Genomic DNA, 27,777 nt, shown 5'->3' with positions numbered 1-27,777 from the left:
TGTCCCATGGGTGCCCCGACGGGAGCCGCTGTCCGCAGGCTCTGCCCCCCCCGCCATGGCCTGCCTGCACGAGACGCGGACGCCGTCGCCGTCGCTGGCGCTGGGCTCGGACGGGACCCCCGAGCAGGAGCTCACCCCCACGCAGTGCGTGCTCCGGGACGTGCTGCCCCCCGCGCCCGCGCCCCCCCCGGGCCCCGCCGCGGCCCCCCCCGAGCCCCCGCGGCCCCTGCCCGCCCCGGCCGCGCATCTGCGGTGCCAGGCGGGGGGGGGGGGGCTCCTGGAGGGGCTCTTCGGGTGCCTGAAGCCCGTGTGGAGCATGATCGGGAAGGCGTACAGTGCGGAGAGCAAGAGCCAGCAGGAGGGTCAGCGGGGGGGGGGGGAGAGAGTGGGTGCTGGGGGCAGGGGGTGGGAGCAGGGAGTGGGTGCTGGGGGCAGGGGAGGGTGCTGGGGGCAGGGGTTGGGAGCAGGGAGTGGGTGCTGGGGACAGGGAAGGGTGCTGGGGGAAGAGGGTGGGTGCTGGGGGCAGGGGGTGGGGTCTGGGGGAAGGGGCTGGGGGTGAGGAAGGGTGCTGGGGGCAGGGGTTGGGAGCAGGGAGTGGGTGCTGGGGGCAGGGGAGGGTGCTGGGGGAAGAGAGTGGGTGCTGGGGGCAGGGGAGGGTGCTGGGGGCAGGGGTTGGGAGCAGGGAGTGGGTGCTGGGGACAGGGAGTGGGTTCTGGGGGCAGGGGCAGGGGCAGGGGGTGGGGGTATGTGTGGGTGCTGGGGCGCAGCAGGCAAAAGGGGCAGCAGGGCAGGGGAAAGGGGGCAGAGGAGGGGGCGATGCGCAGGGTGCAGTGGGGCAGGGAGTGGGTGCCCAGGGGGGCTGCGCCCTGGCTGTGCCCCTGTGTGGGTGCCGTGGGTGCAGGAGGGTGCAGGTCCAATGGTTGCTGGTGCCACGGGTGCAGGTCCCATGAACGGGGGTGCCATGGGTGAGGGTGCCATGGGTGCCATGGGTGCGGGTGCCATGGGTGCCGTGGGTGCCATGTGTGTGGGTGCCATGGGTGCCATGGGTACCATGGGTGCCATGGGTGCAGGTGCCATGGGTGCGGGTGCCATGGGTGCCATGGGTGCCATGTGTGTGGGTGCCATGGGTGCCATGGGTACCATGGGTGCCATGGGTGCAGGTGCCATGGGTGCAGGTGCCATGGGTACAGGTGCCATGGGTGTCATGGGTGCCATGGGCACAGGTGCCAAAGGTGCCATGGGTGCCATGGGAGCGGGTGCCATGGGTGCCGCAGGTGCCATGGGTGCCATGGGTGCCATGGGTGCAGGTGCCATGGGTGCGGGTGCTATGGGTGCCATGGGTGCGGGTGCCATGGGTGTGGGTGCCATGGGTGCCATGGGTGCGGGTGCCATGGGTGTGGGTGCCATGGGTGTGGGTGCCATGGGTGCGGGTGCCGTGGGTGCCATGGGTGCGGGTGCCATGGGCGCAGGTGCCATGGGTGCTGTGGGTGCCATGGGTGCGGGTGCCATGGGCGCAGGTGCCATGGGTGCTGTGGGTGCCATGGGTGCAGGTGCCATGGGCGCGGGTGCCATAGGTGCCATGGGTGCCATGGGTGCGGGTGCCATGGGTGCCATGGGTGCAGGTGCCATGGGTGCAGGTGCCATGGGTACAGGTGCCATGGGTGCCATGGGTGCCATGGGTGTGGGTGCCATGGGTGCGGGTGCCATGGGTGCGGGTGCCATGGGTGCCATGGGTGCCATGGGTGCGGGTGCCATGGGTGCGGGTGCCATGGGTACAGGTGCCATGGGTGCAGGTGCCATGGGTACAGGTGCCATGGGTGCCATGGGTGCCATGGGTGCGGGTGCCATGGGTGCGGGTGCCATGGGTGCGGGTGCCATGGGTGCCATGGGTGCCATGGGTGCCATGGGTGCCATGGGTGCGGGTGCCATGGGTGCGGGTGCCATGGGTACAGGTGCCATGGGTGCAGGTGCCATGGGTACAGGTGCCATGGGTGCCATGGGTGCCATGGGTGCGGGTGCCATGGGTGCGGGTGCCATGGGTGCCATGGGTGCCATGGGTGCCATGGGTGCGGGTGCCATGGGTGCGGGTGCCATGGGTGTCATGGGTGCCATGGGTGTGGGTGCCATGGGTGCCATGGGTGCCATGGGTGCCATGGGTGCGGGTGCCATGGGTGCGGGTGCCATGGGTGCCATGGGTGCCATGGGTGCCATGGGTGCCATGGGTGCTGTGCCCGCAGACCCCTGGGAGGTGCCGTTCGAGGAGATCCTGGACCTGCAGTGGGTGGGCAGTGGGGCGCAGGGCGCCGTGTTCCTGGGCCGCTTCCACGGCGAGGAGGTGGCCGTGAAGAAGGTTCGGGACCTGAAGGAGACCGACATCAAGCACCTGCGCAAGCTGAAGCACCCCAACATCATCACCTTCAAGTGAGCGGGGGCACGGGCACGCACGGGGGCTGCCATGGGGCACCATGGGCATGGTGTGGGGCAAGGGCGGGTGATGGCCATGGGGCACCATGGGCATGGTGTGGGGCAAGGGCGGGTGATGGCCATGGGGCACCATGGACATGGTGTGGGGCAAGGGCAGGTGATGGCCATGGGGCACCATGGACATGGTGTGGGACATGTGATGGGCATGGGGACACCATGGACATGGTGTGGGGCAAGGGCGGGTGATGGCCATGGGGCACCATGGGCATGGTGTGGGGCAAGGACGTGTGATGGCCATGGGGCACCATGGGCATGGTGTGGGGCAAGGACGTGTGATGGCCATGGGGCACCATGGGCATGGTGTGGGGCAAGGACGGGTGATGGGCATGGGGCACCATGGGCATGGTGTGGGGCAAGGGCGGGTGATGGCCATGGGGCACCATGGGCATGGTGTGGGGCAAGGGCGGGTGATGGCCATGGGGCACCATGGACATGGTGTGGGGCACGGATGTGTGATGGGCATGGGGCACCATGGACATGGTGTGGGGCACGGATGTGTGATGGCCATGGGGACACCATGGGCATGGTGTGGGGCACGGATGTGTGATGGCCATGGGGACACCATGGGCATGGTGTGGGGCACGGATGTGTGATGGCCATGGGGACACCATGGACATGGTGTGGGGCAAGGATGTGTGATGGCCATGGGGACACCATGGGCATGGTGTGGGGCACGGATGTGTGATGGCCATGGGGACACCATGGGCATGGTGTGGAGCAAGGACGTGTGATGGGCATGGGGCACAATGGACATGGTGTGGGGCAAGGATGTGTGATGGCCATGGGGACACCGTGGACATGGTGTGGGGCAAGGACGGGTGATGGGCATGGGGACACCATGGACATGGTGTGGAGCAAGGACGTGTGATGGGCATGGGGCACAATGGACATGGTGTGGGGCAAGGATGTGTGATGGGCATGGGGCACAATGGACATGGTGTGGGGCAAGGATGTGTGATGGCCATGGGGCACAATGGACATGGTGTGGGGCAAGGATGTGTGATGGGCATAGGGACACCATGGACATGGCATGGGGCAGGGACATGCTGTGGGCATGGAACTTGGCCATGGCACGGGTAAGCCGTGGGCATGGGGAATGGAGAACATCATGGGCACACAGCATGGACATGGCATGGGCATGGACACAGCATGGACATGGCCTGAGGGATGGAGGCATGGACATGGCATGAAACCAGCACAGGCTATGGACATGCCATGGGGGGGCCACCACGTGCAGAGGGCATGGACACGGCATGGGCATGGGCACGGCATGGGCATGGACAGGGCATGGGCATGGACAGGGCATGGGTATGGACACGGCATGGGCATGGACACGGCACGGGCATGGGCATGGCATGGGCATGGACACGGCACGGGCATGGACATGGCAAGGACATGGACACGGCAAGGACATGGGCACGGCATGGGCATGGACAGGGCATGGGCACGGCATGGGCATGGACAGGGCATGGGCATGGACACGGCAGGGGTATGGACACAGCATGGGCATGGACACGGCATGGGCATGGACACGGCAGGGGCATGGACACGGCATGGGCATGGACACGGCAGGGGCATGGACATGGCATGGGTATGGACGCGGCATGGGCATGGACGCGGCATGGGCATGGACACGGCATGGGCATGGACGCGGCATGGGCATGGACACGGCACGGGCATGGACACGGCATGGGCATGGACGCGGCATGGGCATGGACACGGCATGGGCATGGACGCGGCATGGGCATGGGCACGGCATGGGCATGGACACGGCATGGGCATGGACGCGGCATGGGCATGGACGTGGCATGGGCATGGACGCGGCATGGGCATGGACGTGGCATGGGCATGGACACGGCATGGGCATGGGCACGGCACGGGCATAGACAGGGCATGGGCACAGCATGGGCATGGACAGGGCATGGGCATGGACAGGGCATGGGCACGGCATGGGCATGGACAAGGCATGGGCATGGACACGGACACGGCATGGGCATGGACACGGCATGGGCATGGACACGGACACGGCATGGGCATGGACACGGCAAGGACATGCCATGGTCACAGGCAGAGAGGCCATGGGCAAGGGGCACCAACATGGCATGGGCATGGGCAAGCCCAGCGTGGCATGGAGCGGGGTGGGCAGCACACGCATGGACATGGGGTGCAGACACCCACGAACACAGGGTGCAGACACCCATGGACACAGGGTGCAGACACCCATGAACACGGAGTGGAGACACCCATGGACACAGGGTGCAGACACCCATGGACACGGGGCACGCTGGTGCATCCCAGATGTGGCACAGGGACCGCCACACATGGGACAGGTCTGTCACAGCTGATGTGGGTGCAGAGGGGTGTCCATGGGCAGATGGGTGTTCCTAATGCTAATGGGGGGCCTTGGGTGCCCCAACACTGATGGGTGCTGCCAGGTACTTGGATACTTACGGGTGCCCTGGTGAAGTTGGTCAAGTTGGGTGCCCTGATGGTGCTGGGTGCTCTGATGGTGCTGGGTGCTCTGATGGTGCTGGGTGCTCTGGTGGCACTGGGTGCCCTGATGGCACTGGGTGTCCTGGTGACATTGGTGCCCTGGTGGGACTGGGTGTCCTGGTGATACAGGTGCTTTGGTGGCAGTGGGTGTCCTGGTGACACTGATGTCTTGGTGTCACTGGGTGCCCTGGTGACACTGGGTGCCCTGGTGACACTGGTGCCTGGTGGCACTGGGTGTCCTGGTGGCACTGGGTGCCCTGGTGACATTGGGTGCCCCAGTGACACTGGTGCCTGGTGGCACTGGGTGCCCTGGTGGCATTGGGTGCCCTGATGACACTGGGTGCCCTGGTGATGCTGGTGCCTTAGTGGCACTGGGTGCCCTGGTGACACTGGGTGCCCTGGTGGCATTGGGTGCCCTGATGACACTGGGTGCCCTGGTGACACTGGGTGCCCTGGTGGCATTGGTGCCTTAGTGGCACTGGGTGCCCTGGTGACTCTGGTGCCTGGTGGCACTGGGTGTCCCGGTGGCACTGGGTGCCCTGGTGACATAGGTGCTTTGGTGGCACTGGGTGCCCTGGTGGCACTGGGTGTCCTGGTGGCACTGGGTGCCCCGGTGACACTGGTGCCTGGTGGCACTGGGTGCCCTGGTGACACTGGGTTCCCTGGTGGCATTGGTGCCTTAGTGGCACTGGGTGCCCTGGTGACACTGGGTGCCCTGGTGACACTGGTGCCTGGTGGCACTGGGTGTCCTGGTGGCACTGGGTGCCCTGATGACACTGGGTGCCCCGGTGGTGCTGGAGCTGCGGGTGCTGAGGGTGCCGTGTGCCCGCAGGGGGGTGTGCACCCAGGCACCCTGCTACTGCATCATCATGGAGTTCTGCGCCCAGGGGCAGCTCTACGAGGTGCTGCGCGCCGGGCGCAAGGTCACCCCGTCCCTGCTGGTCGACTGGTCCATGGGCATCGCCGGCGGCATGAACTACCTGCACCTGCACAAGATCATCCACCGCGACCTCAAGTCGCCCAAGTGAGAGGGGCTGGGCCCGGGGAGCACCCATGGGTGCTGGGGGTGCCCCGGTGATGGCGCGGCCGCGGTGGGGACGTGCATGAGGTGGGTGCATGGTCCTGGTGGTACCTTGGCCTCGGTGGTTGCACGATGGTGGCAGTTGCATGTGCTTGGTGGTGACATGACCGTGGTGCTGCCGTACCCGTGGTGGTGGCCGTGGCGCTGGCCGTGGCCATGGTGGTGCCGACACGTCCATGACAGCGCTGTGCCTGTGGCATGGACCTTGGTGGTTGCATGTCCATGACAGTTGGATGCCCATGGTAGCGCCATACCCATGGTGGGTCCATGGCAGCACCATACCCATGATGGGTCCATGGTGGCGCCATACCCATGGTGGGTCCATGGTGGCGCCATGCTCATGATGGGTCCATGGTGGGTCCATGGTGGTGCCATACCCATGGGGGGTCCATGGTGGTTCCATGCTCATGATGGGTCCATGGTGGGTCCATGGTGGTGCCATACCCATGATGTGTCCATGGTGGTGCCATGCTCATGGTGGGTCCATGGTGGTGCCATACCCATGATGTGTCCATGGTGGTGCCATGCTCATGGTGGGTCCATGGTGGTGCCATGCTCATGGTGGGTCTATGGTGGTGCCATACCCATGATGGGTCCATGATGGTGCCATGCTCATGGTGGGTCCATGGTGAGTCCATGGTGGTGCCATACCCATGATGGGTCCATGGTGGTGCCATGCTCATGGTGGGTCCATGGTGGTGCCATGCTCATGATGGGTCCATGGTGGTGCCATACCCATGATGGGTCCATGGTGGTGCCATGCTCATGGTGGGTCCATGGTGGTGCCATGCTCATGATGGGTCCATGGTGGTGCCATACCCATGATGTGTCCATGGTGGTGCCATGCTCATGGTGGGTCCATGGTGGTGCCATACCCATGATGGGTCCATGGTGGTGCCATACCCATGATGAGTCCATGATGGTGCCATGCTCATGGTGGGTCCATGGTGAGTCCATGGTGGTGCCATACCCATGATGGGTCCATGGTGGTGCCATACCCATGATGGGTCCATGATGGTGCCATGCTCATGGTGGGTCCATGGTGAGTCCATGGTGGTTGCCATGCTCATGGTGGGTCCATGGTGAGTCCATGGTGGTGCCATACCCATGATGGGTCCATGGTGGTGCCATACCCATGATGGGTCCATGGTGGTGCCATGCTCATTGTGCTGACAGTGCTGTGTCTGTGGTGGTGGCATGTCCGCAGCAGGACCAGGTCATGGCAGTTGCATGCCCATGACCATTGCATGTCCGTGGTGGTTCCATGTTGAGGACGGTGTCATGTAGTGGCATGCCCATGATCTAATGATGTTTGTAGCAGTTGCATGCCCGTGGTGGTGCCATGCCCATGTCATTGTCATGTCATTGGTGTGTCATTGGTGTGTTGTTGGTATGTCATTGTCATGTCATTGACGTGTCATTGTCATGTCATTGACGTGTCATTGTCATGTCATCGGTGTTTTGTTGGTGTGCCATTGGTGTGTCATTGGCATGTCGTTGGTGTGTTGTTGGTATGTCATTGTCATGTCATTGACGTGTCATTGTCATGTCATTGACGTGTCATTGTCATGTCATCGGTGTTTTGTTGGTGTGCCATTGGTGTGTCATTGGCATGTCATTGGTGTGTTGTTGGTATGTCATTGTCATATCATCGGTGTGTCATTGGTGTGTCATTGGCATGTTGGTGGCATATCATTGTGTCATTGGTGTGTCATTGGTGTGTCATTGGCATGTTGGTGGCATGTCATTGTGTCATTGATATGTCATTGGTGTGTCATTGGCATGTCAGCGGCACGTTGTTGCTGTGTGGCATGTCATTGGCATGTCATTGGCGTGTCATTGGCATGTGATTGGCATGTCATTGGCATGTCATTGGCGTGTCATTGGTGTGTCATTGGCATGTCATTGGTGTGTCATTGGCATGTCAATGGTATGTCATTGGCATGTCATTGGCATGTTGGCATGCTGTTGCCATGCATTGGCATGTTGGTGGCATGTTGTTGCCATGTAACTGGCATGTCATTGACGTGTCGGTGGCACGCTGTGGCATGTCATTAGCGTGTCTTTGCCATGTCATTGGCATGTCATTGGCATGTCATTGGCGTGTCATTGGCGTGTCTTTGCCATGTCATTGGCGTGTCATTGGCATGTCATTGGCGTGTCATTGGCGTGTCATTGGCGTGTCATTGGTGTGTCATTGGTGTGTCATTGGCATGTCATTGGTGTGTCATTGGCATGTTGGCATGCTGTTGCCATGCATTGGCATGTTGGTGGCATGCTGTTGCCATGTAATTGGCATGTCATTGGCGTGTCGGTGGCACACTGTGGCATGTCATTAGCGTGTCTTTGCCATGTCATTGGCGTGTCATTGGCATGTCATTGGTGTGTCGATGGCATGTTGTTGCCGTGTCATTGGCGTGTAATTGGCGTGTCATTGGCATGTTGGTGGCATGCTGTTGCCATGTCATTGGCGTGTCATTGGCGTGTCGATGGCATGTTGTTGCCGTGTCATTGGCGTGTAATTGGCGTGTCATTGGCATGGTGGCATGCTGTTGCCATGTCTTTGCCATGTCATTGGCGCGTCGGTGGCACGTTGTTGCCGTGTCCTTGGCATGGCGCGGCGGCGGCGCTGAGCGGGTGCCCCCGCAGCATGCTCATCACCTACGACGACGTGGTGAAGATCTCGGACTTCGGCACCTCCAAGGAGCTCATCGACAAGAGCACCAAGATGTCCTTCGCCGGCACCGTGGCCTGGATGGCGCCCGAGGTCATCCGCAACGAGCCCGTCTCCGAGAAGGTCGACATCTGGTGAGGGCCTGGGGCTCCGGCGCTGCCGAGGGGGGCAGCCGGGGGGCGATGGGGCCGGCGGGGAGCGGGCCGGGGCTGACGGGGCCGGCGGTGCCGCAGGTCCTTCGGGGTGGTGCTGTGGGAGCTGCTGACCGGGGAGATCCCCTACAAGGACGTGGACTCCTCGGCCATCATCTGGGGCGTGGGCAGCAACAGCCTCCACCTGCCCGTGCCCACCGGATGCCCCGACGGCTTCAAGGTGCTGCTGCGCCAGTGCTGGTGAGAGCGCGGGGACGAGGCCCCAATGGGGGGACACGGACCTGGGGACACTGCATGGGGACACAGAGACAGCCATGGGGACACTGCAACAGGCATGGGGACACTGCAACAGGCATGGGGACACTGCATGGGGACACTGCATGGGGACACTGCAACAGCCATGGGGACACTGCATGGGGACACTGCAACAGCCATGGGGACACTGCATGGGGACACAGAGACAGCCATGGGGACACTGCAACAGCCATGGGGACACTGCATGGGGACACAGAGACAGCCATGGGGACACAGTGACAGCCGTGGGGACACTTCATGGGGGTACAGAGACAGCCATGGGAACACTGCAACAGCCATGGGGATACTGAATGGGGGTACAGAGACAGTCATGGGGACACAGCGACAGCCATGGGGACACCGCATGGGGACGCTGCAACAGGCATGGGGACACTGCATGGGGGTACAGAGACAGCCATGGGGACACAGCGACAGCCATGGGGACACTGCATGGGGACACTGCATGGGGACACTGCATGGGGGTACAGAGACAGCCATGGGGACACCGCATGGGGACACTGCATGGGGGTACAGAGACAGCCATGGGGACACTGCATGGGGACACCCTACCTGGGGTCCCCCCCACCTAGGGATAGGCCATGGGGACTCCCCACCCTTGGGACACCCCGTGGGAACTCCCACTCCATGGGGACCCCCCGACACGGAGCCCCCCCCCGAGGGCACCCCCTGGGACAGCCCATGGGGACACAGCCATGGGAGCCCCACACCATGGAAGGCTCACAGCAGAGGGGACGCCTCCATGGGCACCCAATGAGGACCCCGCCATTGGCACCCACCGCGGGCAGGGGCGGGGGGACCCCGGTCAGTGCTGCCCCCCCCCCCGGGTGCCCATGGCCCAGCGCCCGCAGCGCCCCCGTGCGGCTCCCGCAGGAACAGCAAGCCCCGGAACCGGCCCTCGTTCCGGCAGATCCTGCTGCACCTCGACATCGCCTCCGCCGACGTCCTGTCCACCCCGCAGGAGACGTACTTCAAATCACAGGTACCCGGCACCCCAAAGCACCCGCACCCAGCACCCCAAAGCACCCGCACCCGGCACCCCAAAGCACCCGCACCCCAAAGCACCCGCACCCAGCACCCCAAAGCACCCGCACCCCAAAGCACCCGCACCCAGCACCCCAAAGCACCCGCACCCAGAACCCCAAAGCACCAGCACCCAGAACCCCAAAGCACCAGCACCCAGCACCCCAAAGCACCAGCACCCAGCACCCAAAAGCACCAGCACCCCAAAGCACCAGGACCTCAAAGCACCAGCACCCAGCACCCCAAAGCACCAGCACCCCAAAGCACCAGCACCCCAAAGCACCGGCACCCAGCACCCCAAAGCACCAGCGCCCACCATCCCAAAGCACCCAGCACCCAGCACTCCAAAGCACCCAGCACCCCAAAGCACCAGCACCCCAAAGCACCAGCACCCAGCATCCCAAAGCCCCCAGCACCCAGAACCCCAAAGCACCAGCACCCAGCATCCCAAAGAACCAGCACCCCAAAGCACCAGCACCCAGCATCCCAAAGAACCAGCACCCCAAAGCACCCAGCACCCACCATCCCAAAGAACCAGCACCCCAAAGCACCCAGCACCCAGCATCCCAAAGCACCAGCACCCCCAAAGCACCCAGCATCACAAAGCACCCAGCATCCCAAAGCACCCAGCACCCAGCATCCCAAAGCACCCAGCACCCCAAAGCACGCAGCACCCCAAAGAACCCACACCCCAAAGCACCAGCACCCAGCACCCCAAAGCACCAGCAACCCAGCATCCCAAAGCACCAGCACCCAGCACCCCAAAGCACCAGCACCCAGCATCCCAAAGCACCAGCAGCCAGCACCCCAAAGCACCCAGCATCCCAAAGCACCAGCACCCCGAAGAACCTAGCACCCCAAAGAACTCACACCCCAAAGCACCAGCCCCAAGCACCTCCAAGCACCCAGGCCCATATAATCCAGTGCTCACCAGCAGCTCTGCCCAATACTGTCCAGTGCCCAGGGTGCCCTGTGCCTGGTGCAGCTGATGCCCACGGTAGCTGGTGCCTGGTTTCCCTGGTGCCCATGGTACCCAGTGCTCATGGTACCCAGTGCGCAGTGTCCATGGCACCCAGTGCCCATGGTACCCAGTGCGCAGTGCCTGTGGTACCCAGTGTGCAGTGCCTGTGGTACCCAGTGCCCGTGGTACCCAGTGCCCATGGTACCTAGTGCGCAGTGCCCGTGGTACCCAGTGCTCATGGTACCCAGTGCGCAGTGCCCATGGTACCTGGTGCCCATGGTACCCAGTGCCCATGGTACCCAGTGCCCATGGTACCTAGTGCGCAGTGCCCGTGGTACCCAGTGCTCATGGTACCCAGTGCGCAGTGCCCATGGTACCTGGTGCCCATGGTACCCAGTGCCCATGGTACCCAGTGCCCATGGTACCTAGTGCGCAGTGCCCGTGGTACCCAGTGCTCATGGTACCCAGTGCGCAGTGCCCATGGTACCTGGTGCCCATGGTACCCAGTCCCCATGGTACCCAGTGCTCATGGTACCCAGTGCGCAGTGCCCGTGGTACCCAGTGTGCAGTGCCTGTGGTACCCAGTGCCCGTGGTACCCAGTGCCCATGGTACCCGGTGTGCAGTGCCCATGGTACCCGGTGCCCATGGTGCCCAGTGTGCAGTGCCCGTGGTACCCAGTGCCCATGGTACCCAGTGCCCAGTGCCCATGGTACCCAGTGCCCATGGTACCCAGTGTGCAGTGAGTGTGGTACCCAGTGTGCAGTGCTCATGGTACCTGGTGCCCATGGTACCCATTGCGCAGTGTCCGTGATACCCGGTGCCCATGGTACCCAGTGTGCAGTGCTCATGGTACCGGTGCCCGTGGTACCCAGTGCTCAGTGCTCATGGTACCCGGTGCCCGTGGTACCTGGTGTGCAGTGTCCATGGTCCCTGGTGCCCATGGTACCCAGTGCGCAGTGCCCGTGGTACCCAGTGCCCCTGGTCCCCGGTGCCCGGTGCACCCGGTACCCGCTGTACCCGGTGCCTGTTTGCCCCAGGCCGAGTGGCGCGAGGAGGTGAAGCTGCACTTCGAGAAGATCAAGTCGGAGGGGACGTGTCTGCACCGGCTGGAGGAGGAGCTCATCAACCGCCGGCGCGAGGAGCTCCGGTGGGCAGGGGACAGGGGCTGTGGGGCACATGGGGCTATGGGGCTATGGGGCACATGGGGATATGGGGCACATGGGGCTATGGGCACACGGCTGGGGTAGTGGGCGCAGGGGGACACAGAGATGCTGGGGTACAGGGAGGGCTGTTGGGTGCCTGTCCCTGTGCGAGGTGGGTGCTGTGGAGTTACCATGGGTGCTGTGGGATGCTGTTGGGCGCTGTGGGTGCTGTAGATGCTATGCAGCGCTATGGGGTGCTATGGGGTCTGTGGGATGCTATGGGGTCTATGGGGTGCCGGGGGGTGCTATGGGGTGCTATGGTTGTTACGGGGTCTATGGGGTGTATGGGGTGCTATGGGGTCTATGCAGTACTATGGAGCACTATGGGGTCTATGGGGCACTATGGGGCACTATGGGGTCCATGGGGTGCCATGGGGTCTATGGGGTCTATGGGCGCTATGGTGTCCATGGGGTGCTATGGAGCACTATGGGGTGCTAAGGGGTGTATGGCGTGCTATGGGGTCCATGGGTTGCTATGGGATCTATGGGGCGCTATGTGGTCATATGGAGCACTATGGGGTCTGTGGGGTGCTATGGAGCACTATGGGGTCTATGGGGTGCTATGGAGCACTATGGTGTCCATGGGGTGCTATGGAGCACTATGGGGTGCTAAGGGGTGTATGGCGTGCTATGGGGTCCATGGGTTGCTATGGGGTCTATGGGGCGCTATGTGGTCATATGGAGCACTATGGAGTCTATGGGGTGCTATGGAGCACTATGGGGTGCTAAGGGGTGTATGGCGTGCTATGGGGTCCATGGGTTGCTATGGGGTCTATGGGGCGCTATGTGGTCATATGGAGCACTATATCTATGTGGTGCTATGGAGCACTATGGGGTCTATGGGGTGCTATGGAGCACTATGGGGTGCTAAGGGGTGTATGGGGTGCTATGGGGTCCATGGGGCGCTGTGGGTGCGCAGGCACGCGCTGGACATCCGGGAGCACTACGAGCGCAAGCTGGAGCGCGCCAACAACCTGTACATGGAGCTGAGCGCGCTCATGCTGCAGCTCGAGCTCAAGGAGAAGGAGCTGCTCAGGTCAGTGCACACCCAGCGGCACCCAACGGCACCCAATGGCACCCAACGGCACCCAATGGCACCCAATGGCACCCAATGGCACCCAACGGTACCCAATGGTACCCAATGGCACGCAACGGTACCCAATGGTACCCAGTGACACCCAATGGCATCCAAGGGTACCCAATGACACCCAATGGTACCCAATGGTGTCCAGTGGTACTCAATGGCACCCAATGGTACCCAATGGTACCCAACGTCACCCAATGGCACCCCGTAGCACCCAATGGTACCCAATGGCACCCAATGGCATCTGATGGTACCCAATGGCACTCACAGCTCCCAATGACACCCAATGGTATCTAGTGGCACCCAATGGCACCCACAGCAGCCCACAGCGCCCCACAGCACCCAATGGCACCCACAGCCCCCAGAGCACCTAGTGGCACCCCTTGACCCATCCCATGGCCACCCCATTGCTGAGGCCAGTCCTGCACCCACTTCAGGGCCATGGGCAACCCTGGATCTACCCCATGGCCAGCCCAATCCCCACCTCTCGGCCATGGCCACCCCTGCCTCTACCCCATGGCCAGAGCCAACCCTATACCCGCCCCATGGCCACCCCAAGCCTATGGCCTGCCCTTACCCCACCCCCCCCACCCCCCCATGGCCATTGTCACCCCCCAAGGCCGCTGTCACCCCCCCATGGCCATTATCAGCCCCCATTGCCATTGCCCACCCTACATGGCCATTGCCCCCCCCATGATCACTGTTCCACCCCTATGGCCATTGTCCCCCCATGGCCATTGCCCCCCCCTCAGCTATTTTCCCCCCCATGGCTATTGCCCCCATGGCCATTGTCACCCCCATGGCCATTGTCACTCCCCCATGGGGGGCCATTGTCATCCCCCCAAGGCCATTGTCACCCCCCCATGGCCATTGCCCCCCATGGCCATTGTCAGCCCCCCATGGCCGTTGTCACCCCCCCCATGGCCGTTGCCCCCCATGGCCATTGCCCCCACATGGCCATTGCCCCCATGGCCATTGTCACCCCCCATGGCCATTGTCATTCCCCCATTGCCGTTGTCATTCCCCCTTGCCATTGCTCCCCTCCATGGCCATTGTCATCCCCCCATGGCCATTGTCACCCCCCCCATGGCCGTTGCCCCCCATGGCCATTGCCCCCACATGGCCATTGCCCCCATGGCCATTGTCACCCCCCCATGGCCATTGCCCCCCCATGGCCATAGCCTCCCCCATGGCTGTTGTCCCCCCCCATGGCCATTGCCACCCCTATGGCCATTGTCATCCCCCGATGGCCATTGTCAGCCCCCATGACCATTGTCCCCCCCATGGCCATTGTCACCCCACCATGGCCATTGCCCCCCCCATGGCCATTGTCACCCCCCATGGCCGTTGTCCCCCTCATGGCCATTGCCCTCCATGGCCATTGTCATTCCCCCATGGCCATTGCCCCCTCCCATGGCCATTATCACCCCCCCATGGCCATTGCCCCCCCCCGGTTATTGCCCGCCCCATAGCCACCACCATCACCCCCCATGGCCATTACCCCCATGGCCATTGTCACCCCCCATGGCCGTTGCCCCCCATGGCCATTGCCCCCCATGGCCATTGCCCCCCATGGCCGTTGTCCCCCCAGTGGCCATTACCCCATGGCCATTGCCCCCCCCCCCAGTTATTGCCCCCCCCATAGCCACCACCATCTCCCCCCATGGCCATTACACCCATGGCCATTGTCACGCCCCCATGGCCATTTCCCCCCCCCATGGCCATTACCCCATGGCCATTGCCCCCCCCCGGTTATTGCCCCCCCCATAGCCACCACCATCACCCCCCATGTCCTTTGCCCCCCCCCCATATCCATTGCCCCCCCCCCAAGTCCCAGCCCCACCGGTGCCGGTGCCCGCGCCCACCCCGCGGTGCCCCCCCAGGCGGGAGCAGGCTCTCGAGAAGCGGTACCCGGGGCTCTTCAAGCCGCGGGCGCCGCGGGGGCTCCTGCACGGGAACGCGGTCGAGACCCTCATCAAGAAGAGGAACGTCCCGCAGAAGCTCTCCCCCCACGGCAAGCGGTGAGCGGGGGGGGCATCGGCGGAGATGTGGGGCTGGGGGAGCGCCGGGGGGTCGTGGTGCGTTGGGGGGTGTTGGGTGCAGATGATGGGGCCCGTTGGAGAATGGGGTCTGTTGGGATGCTCGGGGATGTGGGTCCTTGTGGGGCTGGGGTGCCTGGGGATATGGGGGTATGTGGGGGCTCGTGGTTCTTGGGGGGGGGGGGATGCAGATGCTGGTGCCCATTGGAGAATGGGGTCTACTGGGGGGTCTGGAACAGGGGGATGTGGGGCTGGGAGCTTGGGGGTGTCTGGATGCTCGTGGTTCTTGTGGGGGGGCTGGGGATGCAGATGTTGGTGCCCATTGGAGAATGGGGTCTATTGGGATGCTCGGGGATGTGGGTCCTTGTGGGGCTGGGTGCCTGGGGATATGGGGGTCTCTGGATGCTCGTGGTTCTTGGGGGGGGGGGGGGATGCAGATGTTGGTGCCCATTGGAGAATGGGGTCTGTTGGGATGCTCGGGGATGTGGGTCCTTGTGGGGCTGGGTGCCTGGGGATATGGGGGTATGTGGGGGCTTGTGGTTCTTGGGGGGGTGGGGATGCAGATGTTGGTGCCCATTGGAGAATGGGGTTTAATGGGGGGGGCTGGGACAGGGGGATGTGGGGCTGGGAGCTTGGGGGTGTCTGGAGGCTCGGGGTTCTTTGGGGGTGTTGGGGATGCAGATGCTGGTGCCCATTGGAGAATGGGGTCTGTTGGGATGCTCGGGGATGTGGGGATGTGGGTCCTTGTGGGGCTGGATGCTTGGTGATATGGGGAGCATGTGGGGGCTTGTGCTCCTCTGGGGGGGCTCTGGGGGCCCAGATACTTTGGAGTGCTTTGGGGGTGCAGATGCTCGCTTGGAGAATGGGGTCCTTTGGGGGGTCTGGGACAGGGGGATGTGGGGCTGGGGGGCACCTGGGTGCTCGTGGTCCTTTGGGGGTGCCTGGGCGCAGGCGCCGGTGCCCATTGGAGGACGTGGTCCATGGGGATGCTCTGGATGCCGGGGATGGGGGGGGCTCCGCGTGCTCGGTTCCTTTGTGGGGGGGGGCAGAGCCGCTCCCTCTTAGGGCTCTCTATGGGGCTGCCCCCTCCCCACGGGGGGGTCTCTCCCCCCCCCATCCCGTCCCGTTCCGTTCCCCCCCCCAGCCCCGACCTCCTGAAGCCGGAGCTGCTCCTGCCCAAGCTGGACGCGGCCATGGCGCAGGTGGCGCTGCCCTCCTGCCCCCGGGGCCCCCCTCGCCCCGCAGCCGCCGCTCCAAGGGCCGGCACCGCAAAGCGGGGCCGCGGGGGGGCTGCGGGGAGCCCCCAACCCCCCCCCCGCGGGGCTCCCCCCCCGGCTTCCCCCCCCGGCCCCGACCTCCTCGGGGGGACCCTGGAGGCGGCGCCTCCGGATGCGGGACCCGCGGGGGGGGCGGAGGCGGCGGCCCCCGGGACCCCCCCCCCGCAGGTGCCCCCCCCCCGGGGGAGCCCGAGCGGGAGAGCGCGGCCGCGAGGGGGGGCCGGGGGGGGCCCGCGCAGCACCTGACCCCCGCGGCGCTGCTCTACCGGGCGGCAGTGACCAGAGGGCAGGTGGGAACCCCGGGGTCCTATGGGGGGGCCGGGGGGGGATGGGGATGGGGATGGGGGGGGTCCAGGGTCCTATGGGGGGGCCGGGGGGGGGATGGGGATGGGGATGGGGGGGGTCCAGGGTCCTATGGGGGTGCCGGGGGGGGGATGGGGATGGGGATGGGGGGGTCCAGGGTCCTATGGGGGCAGCCGGGCGGGGGGGGGATGGGGATGGGGATGGGGGGGGGTCCAGGGTCCTATGGGGGCAGCCGGGGGGGGGGGAACCCTGTGGATGCATCCTATGGGGGGTGGGATGTTGGGGGGGGGGGGGGGGGGGTCCCTCCTGGTGATGGGGAGGATCCAGGGTCCTATGGGGGGGCTTGGGGGGGGATGGGGATGGGGATGGGGGGGTCCAGGGTCCTATGGGGGTGCCGGGGGGGGGATGGGGATGGGGATGGGGATGGGGAGGATCCAGGGTCCTATGGGGGTGCCGGGGGGGGGATGGGGATGGGGATGGGGGGGGTCCAGGGTCCTATGGGGGCAGCCGGGGGGGGGGAACCCTGTGGATGCATCCTATGGGGGGTGGGATGTTGGGGGGGGGGGGGTGGGGTCCCTCCTGGTGATGGGGAGGATCCAGGGTCCTATGGGTGCATCCTATGGGGCAGGGGGTGGGATGGGGAACCGGGGGGGGGGGGGGGTTTGGAGGTGTCAGGACCCTGCGGGTGCATCCTATTATGGGGTGGGATGGTCCCTGCGGGGGGAGTTTGGGGTCCCTCCAGGTGATGGAGAGGATCCAGGACCCTATGGGTGCATCCTATAACAGGGATGGGGAAACCCCGGAGGGGGGGGGGTGGTGTTGAGGGGTCCCTGCTGGTGATGGGGGGGGGGTGTATCAGGGCCCCTGGGTCCCTACGGGGGGGGCAGGACCCCAACCCCTCTGCTGTGCCCCCAGAAGCGGGGGGTGTCCTCAGAGGAAGAGGAGGGTGAAGTGGACAGCGAGGTGGAGCTGCCGCTGCGGCAGAGGTGGGTGCGGGACGCCCGTGGGGCCTTGGGTGCCCAGAGACCAGCATGGGTGCAGGGGGAGCCTATGGGGTGCTATGGGTGCTAAGAGGTGTCTATGGGTCCTATGTGGTGTATATGGGTGCTAGGAAGTGCTATGGGTTATCTATGGGCTGCTGGGTGTGCTATGGGTGCAAGAGATATCTGGGTGTGCTGTGGGGTCCTGTGGGTGTCTATGTGTGCTATGGGGTGTCTATGGGTGCTATGGGTTATCTATGGGCTGCTGGGTGTGCTATGGGTGCAAGAGATATCTGGGTGTGCTGTGGGGTCCTGTGGGTGTCTATGTGTGCTATGGGGTGTCTATGGGTGCTATAGGTTATCTGTGGGCTGCTGGGTGTGCTATGGGTGTCTTATGGGTGCTATGGGTGCTGTGTGTGCTCTGGGCTATCTATGGGGTGTCTGTGGGTATCTATGGGTGTCCATGGGTGTCTGTGGGGTGCCCACATGTGCTGTGTGTGCTATGGGGTGTTTATAGGGTGCCCATGCGTGCTGTGTGTGCTATGGGGTATCCATGGGTGTCCATGGGGTGCACATGTGCTCTGTGTGTGCTATGGGATATCTATGGGTGTCCATGGGTATCTATGGATATCTATGGGTGTCCATAGGGTGCCCACATGCGTGCTGTGTGTGCTATGGGGTATCTATGTGTGTCTGTGTGTGTCTGTGGGTGTCCATGAGTACCCATGCGGTGTCCATGGGGTGCCCACTCGCTGTGTGTGCCATGGGTATCTATGGGTGTCTATGGGGATCCATGGTTATCTTATGTGTATCTAGGGGTACCCATGTGGTACCTGTGTGGTGCCCACACGTGCTGTGTGTGCTATGGGTATCTCTGGATGTCCATGCGTGACTATGGGGTGCCCATGCATGCTGTGTGCGCTATGGGGCATCTATGGGGTGTCTATGTGTGTCTGTGGGTATCTGTGGGTGTCCATGGGTACCCAGGTGGTGTCCATGGGGTGCCCACGCACTGTGTGTGTCTATGTGTATCTATATGTATCTATGTGTGTCTATGGGTACCCATGTGGTACCCACGCGTGCTGTGTGTGCTATGGGTATCCATGGTTACCTGTGTGATTCCATGTGTACCTATGTGGTACCCATGTGATGCCCACGTGAGCTGTGTGTGCTATGGGTATCCATGGTTATCTATGTGCATCCATGTGTACCTATGTGGTACCCATGTGGTACCCATGTGATGCCCACGTGCGCTATGTGTGCTATGGGTATCCATGGTTACCTGTGTGCATCCATGTGTACCTATGTGGTACACATGTGGTACCCACGCGTGCTGTGTGTGCTATGGGTATCCATGGTTATCTATGTGCATCCATGTGTACCTATGTGGTACACATGTGGTACCCACGTGTGCTGTGTGTGCTATGGGTATCCATGGTTATCTATGTGCATCCATGTGTACCTATGTGGTACCCATGTGGTACCCATGTGATGCCCACGTGAGCTGTGTGTGCTATGGGTATCCATGGTTACCTATGTGCATCCATGTGTACCTATGTGGCACCCATGTGGTACCCACATGCGCTGTGTGTGCTATGGGTATCCATGGTTCCCTGTGTGCATCCATGTGCACCTATGTGGTACCCATGTGGTACCCATGTGATGCCCACGTGCGCTGTGTGTGCTATGGGTATCCATGGTTACCTATGTGCATCCATGTGTACCTATGTGGCACCCATGTGGTACCCGTGTGGTACCCACGTGTGCTGTGTGTGCTATGGGTATCCATGGTTACCTGTGTGCATCCATGTGTACCTATGTGGTACCCATGTCGTACCCATGTGATGCCCACGTGCACTATGTGTGCTATGGGTATCCATGGTTACCTGTGTGCATCCATGTGTACCTATGTGGTACCCATGTGGTACCCATGTGATGCCCACGTGCGCTATGTGTGCTATGGGTATCCATGGTTACCTGTGTGCATCCATGTGTACCTATGTGGTACCCATGTGGTACCCATGTGATGCCCACGTGCACTATGTGTGCTATGGGTATCCATGGTTACCTGTGTGCATCCATGTGTACCTATGTGGTACCCATGTGGTACCCACATGTGCTGTGTGTGCTATGGGTATCCATGGTTACCTGTGCATCCATGTGTACCTATGTGGTACCCATGTCGTACCCATGTGATGCCCACGCGTGCTGTGTGTGCTATAGGTATCCATGGTTACCTGCGTGCATCCATGTGTACCTATGTGGTACCCATGTGGCACCCATGTGATGCCCACGTGAGCTGTGTGTGCTATGGGTATCCATGGTTATCTATGTGCATCCATGTGTACCTATGTGGTACCCATGTGGTACCCATGTGATGGCCACGTGAGCTGTGTGTGTTATGGGTATCCATGGTTACCTGTGTGCATCCATGTGTACCTATGTGGTACTCATGTCGTACCCATGTGATGCCCACGTGTGCTGTGTGTGCTATGGGTATCCATGGTTACCTGTGTGCATCCATGTGTACGTATGTGGTACCCATGTGGTACCCACGTGCGCTGTGTGTGCTATGGGTATCCATGGTTATCTATGTGCATCCATGTGTACCTATGTGGTACCCATGTCGTACCCATGTGATGCCCACGTTTGCTGTGTGTGCTATGGGTATCCATGGTTACCTGTGTGCATCCATGTGTACCTATGTGGTACCCATGTGGTACCCATGTGATGCCCACCTGAGCTTTGTGTGCTATGGGTATCCATGGTTACCTACGTGCATCCATGTGTACCTATGTGGTACTCATGTCGTACCCATGTGATGCCCACGTGTGCTGTGTGTGCTATGGGTATCCATAGTTACCTATGTGCATCCATGTGTACCTATGTGGTACCCATGTGGTACCCACGTGTGCTGTGTGTGCTATGGGTATCCATGGTTACCTATGTGCATCCATGGGTACCTATGTGGTACACATGTGGTACCCATGTGATGCCCACGTGAGCTGTGTGTGCTATGGGTATCCATGGTTATCTATGTGCATCCATGCATACCTATGTAGTACCCATGTAGTACCCATGTGATGCCCACGTGAGCTGTGTGTACTATGGGTATCCATGGTTACCTGTGTGCCTCCATGTGTACCTATGTGGTACCCATGGGATGCCCATGTGATGCCCACGTGCACTGTGTGTGTCTATGGGATACCCATGTGGTGCCTATGTGCTGTGTGTGTCTATGTGTATCTATGTGTACACATGTAGTACCCATGTGATGCCCACGTGCTGTGTGTGTCTATGGGGTACCCATGTGGTGCCTATGCACTCTGTGTGTCTGTGTATCTATGTGTATCCATGTGGTACCCGTGTGATGCTCATGCTGTGTGTGTCTGTGTGTATCTATGTGTATCCATGTGGTACCCATGTGATGCTCGTGCTGTGTGTGTCTATGTGTATCTATGTGTACACATGTGGTACCGATGTGATGCTCATGCTGTGTGTGTCTGTGTGTATCCATGTGTACACATGTGGTACCCATGTGATGCCCATGCTGTGTGTGTCTGTGTGTATCTGTGTGTACACATGTGGCACCCATGTGATGCTCATGCTGTGTGTGTCTGTGTGTATCTATATGTACACATGTGGTACCCATGTGATGCTCATGCTGTGTGTGTCTGTGTGTATCTATATGTACACATGTGGTACCCATGTGATGCTCATGCTGTGTGTGTCTGTATCTGTGTGTATCCATGTGGTACCCATGTGATGCTGTGTGTGTCTATGTGTATCTATGTGTACCCATGTGGTACACATGTGATGCTCATGCTGTGTGTGTCTGTGTGTATCTATGTGTACACATGTGGTACCCATGTGATGCTCATGCTGTGTGTGTCCGTGTGTATCTATGTGTACACATGTGGTACCCATGTGATGCTCATGCTGTGTGTGTCTATGTGTATCTATGTGTACACATGTGGTACCCATGTGATGCTCATGCTGTGTGTGTCCGTGTGTATCCATGTGTACACATGTGGTACCCATGTGATGCTGTGTGTGTCTATGTGTATCTATATGTACACATGTGGTACCCATGTGATGCTCATGCTGTGTGTGTCTGTGTGTATCTATGTGTACACATGTGGTACCCATGTGATGCTGTGTGTGTCTGTGTGTATCCATGTGTACACATGCGGTACCCATGTGATGCTCATGCTGTGTGTGTCTGTGTGTATCCATGTGTACACATGTGGTACCCATGTGATGCTGTGTGTGTCTATGTGTATCTATATGTACACAGTGGTACCCATGTGATGCTCATGCTGTGTGTGTCTGTGTGTATCTGTGTGTATCCATGTGGTACCCATGTGATGCTCATGCTGTGTGTGTCTGTGTGTATCTATGTGTACACATGTGGTACCCATGTGATGCTGTGTGTGTCTGTGTGTATCTATGTGTATCCATGTGGTACCCATGTGATGCTCATGCTGTGTATGTCTATGTGTATCTATGTGTACCCATGTGGTACCCATGTGATGCTCATGCTGTGTGTGTCTGTGTGTATCTATGTGTACACATGTGGTACCCATGTGATGCTCATGCTGTGTCTATGTGTACCCATGTGTACCCATGTGACGCCCGTGCACTATGTATGTGTACACACATACATAGCTTACGCTCTGTGTGTACCCACGTGATGCCCATGTTCTGTGTGTACCCATGTGGTACCCACATGATGCCCACGCTGTATCTATGTGGTACCCATGTGGTACTCATGCGGTATCCATGTGATGCCCACGCTCTGTGTGCATCTGTGTGCACCCATGCGGCACCCATGTAGTACCCAGATGATGCCCACGCTCTGTGTGTACCCATGTGGTACCCATGTGATGCCCATGCGCTGTGTATGTGTGTCTGTGTGTATTCCGTGTGCATCCATGGGCACCCCATGACCCCCATGCTCTGTGTGTATCTGTGTGTCCCCATAGGTCCCCACACGTTACCCCACGCACTGTGTATGTGTATCCATGTCCCCATGGGTCCCCACACGTTACCCCACGCACTGTGTATGTGTATCCATGTGTCCCCATGGGTCCCCACACGTTACCCCAGCACTGTGTATGTGTATCCATGTGTCCCCATGGGTCCCCACACGTTACCCCACGCACTGTGTATGTGTATCCATGTGTCCCATAGGTCCCCACACGTTACCCCACGCACTGTGTATGTGTATCCATGTCCCCATAGGTCCCCACACGTTACCCCACGCACTGTGTATGTGTATCCATGTGTCCCATAGGTCCCCACATGTTACCCACGCACTGTGTATGTGTATCCATGTCCCCATAGGTCCCCACACGTTACCCCACGCACTGTGTATGTGTATCCATGTCCCCATGGGTCCCCACACGTTACCCCACGCACTGTGTATGTGTATCCATGTCCCCATAGGTCCCCACACGTTACCCCACGCACTGTGTATGTGTATCCATGTCCCCATAGGTCCCCACACTTACCCCACGCACTGTGTATGTGTATCCATGTGTCCCCATAGGTCCCCACACGTTACCCCACGCACTGTGTATGTGTATCCATGTCCCCATGGGTCCCCACACGTTACCCCACGCACTGTGTATGTGTATCCATGTCCCCATAGGTCCCCACACGTTACCCCACGCACTGTGTATGTGTATCCATGTCCCCATGGGTCCCCACACGTTACCCCACGCACTGTGTATGTGTATCCATGTCCCATAGGTCCCCACACGTTACCCCACGCACTGTGTATGTGTATCCATGTCCCCATGGGTCCCCACACGTTACCCCACGCACTGTGTATGTGTATCCATGTCCCCATGGGTCCCCACACGTTACCCCACGCACTGTGTATGTGTATCCATGTCCCATAGGTCCCCACACGTTACCCCACGCACTGTGTATGTGTATCCATGTCCCCATGGGTCCCCACACGTTACCCACGCACTGTGTATGTGTATCCATGTCCCCATAGGTCCCCACACGTTACCCCACGCACTGTGTATGTGTATCCATGTCCCCATAGGTCCCCACACGTTACCCCACGCACTGTGTATGTGTATCCATGTGTCCCCATAGGTCCCCACACGTTACCCCACGCACTGTGTATGTGTATCCATGTCCCCATGGGTCCCCACACGTTACCCCACGCACTGTGTATGTGTATCCATGTCCCCATAGGTCCCCACACGTTACCCCACGCACTGTGTATGTGTATCCATGTCCCCATGGGTCCCCACACGTTACCCCACGCACTGTGTATGTGTATCCATGTCCCATAGGTCCCCACACGTTACCCCACGCACTGTGTATGTGTATCCATGTCCCCATGGGTCCCCACACGTTACCCCACGCACTGTGTATGTGTATCCATGTCCCCATGGGTCCCCACACGTTACCCCACGCACTGTGTATGTGTATCCATGTCCCCATAGGTCCCCACACGTTACCCCACGCACTGTGTATGTGTATCCATGTCCCCATGGGTCCCCACACGTTACCCCACGCACTGTGTATGTGTATCCATGTGTCCCCATAGGTCCCCACACGTTACCCCACGCACTGTGTATGTGTATCCATGTGTCCCCATGGGGTCCCCCGTGACCCCCCGCTCCCTGTGCCGCAGGTGGCCCCCGGCCATGAGCCAGCGCCCGTCGCTCTCCACCTTCAGCTCCGAGAACTTCTCGGATGGGGGACGGGGACGGGGACGGGAGGGGCTGACGAGCGAGGCCTCCCCCAGCGCCACCCCCGACGTGGGCAGCACCAACACGGACGAGCGCCCGGACGAGCGCTCCGAGGATTTGCTCTCGCAGGGCTCCGAGATCCCCATGGACGCCGCCCCCCACGACGGCCCCGCGCGCCCCAAGGTCAGAGACCCCCCAGGGGTGGGTGCTTGGGGGGGGGGTCTTGGGGTACCCAAGGATGGGGTGAGCAAGGGGAAAGGGGACCCCAGAGATGGGGGCTATTGGATGGGGGGTTCTTAGGGTCCCCCAATGCTGCTCATATGGGGTGGGGGGTCCTTGGGGTACCCCCGGATGGGGTAAGGGGAAAGGGTCCCTCGGGATGGGTGCTTTTGGATGGGGGAGGATTCTTAGGGTCCCCCAGAGATGGGTGCTTTTGGATGGGGGTTTCTTAGGGTCCCCCAATGCTGCTCATATGGGGGGGGGGGGTCCTTAGGGTACCCCCGGATGGGGCTAGCAATGGGAAAGGGGACCCTCGGGATGGGTGCTTTTGGATGGGGGGTTCTCAGGGTCCTCCAATGCTGCTCATACAGGGTGGGGGTCCTTAAGGTACCCCCCGGATGGGGTTAGCAAGGGGAAAGGGGACCCCAGAGGTGGGTGCTTTTGGACGGGGGGGGATTCTTAGGGTCCCCCAGTGCTGCTCATATGGGGTGGGGGGTCCTTAGGGTACCCCCAGATGGGGTTAGCAAGGGGAAAGGGGGTCCCTCGGGATGGGTGCTATTGAATGGGGGGGGGTCCCGGGGTCCTCCAATGCTGCTCATATGGGGGTGGGGGGGTCCTTAGGGTACCCCAGGATGGGGTTAGCAATGGGAAAGGGGACCACAGAGATGGGGGCTATTGGATGGGGGGGGTCCCAGGGTCCCCCAATGCTGCTCATATGGGGTGGGGGGTCCATAGGGTACCCCCGGATGGGGTTAGCAAGGGGAAAGGGGTCCCTCGGGATGGGTGCTACTGGGTTGGGGGTCCTTAGGGTCCCTCAATGCTGCTCATATGGGGTGGGGGTCCTTAGGGTACCCCCAGATGGGGTTAGCAATGGGAAAGGGGACCCCAGAGATGGCGGCTTTTGGATGGGGGGGTCCTTAGGGTCCCTCAATGCTGCTCATATGGGGTGGGGGGGTCCTTAGGGTACCCCCGGATGGGGTTAGCAGTGGGAAAGGGGTCCCTCGGGATGGGTGCTTTTGGATGGGGGGGTCCTTAGGGTCCCTCAATGCTGCTCATATGGGGTGGGGGGTCCTTAGGGTACCCCAGGATGGGGTTAGCAAGGGGAAAGGGGACCCCAGAGGTGGGTGCTATTGGATGGGGGGTTTCTTAGGGTCCCCCAGTGCTGCTCATATGGGGGGGGGGGGTGTCCTTAGGGTACTCCAGGATGGGGTTAGCAAGGGGAAAGGGGTCCCTCGAGATGGGTGCTTTTGGATGGGGGTTTCTTAGGGTCCTCCAATGCTGCTCATATGGGGTAGGGGGTCCTTAGGGTACCCCAGGATGGGGTTAGCAATGGGAAAGGGGACCACAGAGATGGGGGCTATTGGATGGGGGGGGTCCCAGGGTCCCCCAATGCTGCTCATATGGGGTGGGGGGTCCATAGGGTACCCCCGGATGGGGTTAGCAAGGGGAAAGGGGTCCCTCGGGATGGGTGCTACTGGGTTGGGGGTCCTTAGTGTCCCCCAATGCTGCTCATATGGGGTGAGGGGTCCTTAGGGTACCCCAGATGGGGTTAGCAATGGGAAAGGGGACCCCAGAGATGGCGGCTTTTGGATGGGGGGGTTCTTAGGGTTCCCCAATGCTGCTCATATGGGGTGGGGGGGTCCTTAGGGTACCCCCGGGATGTTGTTAGCAAGGGGAAAGGGGACCCCAGAGGTGGGTGCTTTTGGATGGGGGGGTTCTTAGGGTTCCCCAATGCTGCTCATATGGGGTGGGGGGGTCCTTAGGGTACCCCCGGGATGTTGTTAGCAAGGGGAAAGGGGACCCCAGAGGTGGGTGCTTTGGATGGGGGGGTCCTTAGGGTCCCTCAATGCTGCTCATATGGGGGTGGGGGGGTCCTTAGATTACCCCCAGATGGGGTTAGCAATGGGAAAGGCGTCCCTCGGGATGGGTGCTTTGGGATGGGGGGGGGATTCTTAGGGTCCCTCAGAGATGGGTGCTTTTGGATGGGGGTTTCTTAGGGTCCCCCAATGCTGCTCATATGGGGTGGGGGGTCCTTAGGGTACCCCAGGATGGGGTTAGCAAGGGGAAAGGGGACCCCAGAGGTGGGTGCTTTTGGATGGGGGGGGGGTTTTAGGGTCCCCCAATGCTGCTCATATGGGGTTGGGGGTCCTTGGGGTCCCCCAGGGCTGGGTGCTGTGGGGTGGGGGGGTCCCTTGGGGGTCCCCAGGGCTGGGTGCTGTGGGGTGGTGATGCCCTGAGGCCCCCCCAGCTGGGGTTAGCAAAGGGCAAGGGGGTTCCCCAGAGATGGGTGCTGTTGGGGGGGGGGTCTCCAAGGGATGGGTGCTATGGGGGGGGGAGACACCTTAGGGTCCCCCCGGAAGTGACTGGCAACGTGAAAGGGGACCCCCAGGACGGGGGGCTCTAAGGTCACCCAGAGCTTGACATTATGGGATGGAGGGGAGGGGGGGGGGCTTACAGACCCCAGGGCTGGGACTTAAGGGGAGGGGGGGCCTCCAAGGCTGGATCCCATAGGGAAGAGCTTTGGGGTCCCCAAGGTCATGGAAAGGGGGGTTGGGGGGGGGTCTGAGGATGCTGAACCCCCCCCTTTCTGTTGTGTGCCCCCCCCCAGGTCTCCGAGGACTCGGACTGCGACAGCGCGGAGCTGGATCACTCAGGCAGCGGCGAGGGCCCCCCCCGGCCCACGGCCCCCCCCGGCCTGTGACCTGCATCCCCCCGCACCCCCCCCACTTGTACAGCCCCATATATTTATATAAATATCTATGGATCTCTAGAGGAA

At 61.3% G+C, this 27,777-nt stretch overlaps 2 protein-coding genes across 2 annotated transcripts; both read left to right on the top strand.

The window, feature by feature from the left end:
- The first annotated feature begins 49 nt into the window (after positions 1-49).
- LOC133264073 (mitogen-activated protein kinase kinase kinase 12-like) lies at positions 50-27,777 on the top strand. The gene is given in 16 exon segments (XM_061443975.1): positions 50-362; positions 2,238-2,421; positions 5,810-6,001; positions 8,708-8,866; positions 8,966-9,124; positions 10,070-10,178; positions 12,219-12,328; positions 13,303-13,419; positions 15,351-15,488; positions 16,651-16,745; positions 16,748-16,808; positions 16,810-16,904; positions 16,907-17,073; positions 18,002-18,072; positions 24,725-24,965; positions 27,610-27,777. Coding segments are annotated over 16 exon segments (2,298 nt in total). The 5' UTR covers positions 50-55; the 3' UTR covers positions 27,703-27,777.
- Positions 10,388-11,208, top strand: LOC133264091 (proteoglycan 4-like; the record flags this gene model as incomplete). The annotated part of the gene is made up of 2 exons (XM_061444007.1): positions 10,388-10,558; positions 10,930-11,208. Coding segments are annotated over 2 exons (450 nt in total), but the record flags the coding sequence as incomplete, so codon positions are not given.

Source organism: Pezoporus flaviventris, unplaced genomic scaffold (genome assembly GCF_033815535.1).
Source record: "Pezoporus flaviventris isolate CSIRO_AGI_PZ_B2104156 unplaced genomic scaffold, CSIRO_AGI_Pfla_v1 ptg000592l, whole genome shotgun sequence".
Lineage (NCBI taxonomy): Eukaryota > Metazoa > Chordata > Aves > Psittaciformes > Psittacidae > Pezoporus > Pezoporus flaviventris.
The sequence above is the reverse complement of the archived record's forward strand: the minus strand, read 5'-3'. Positions and strand labels throughout refer to the sequence as shown.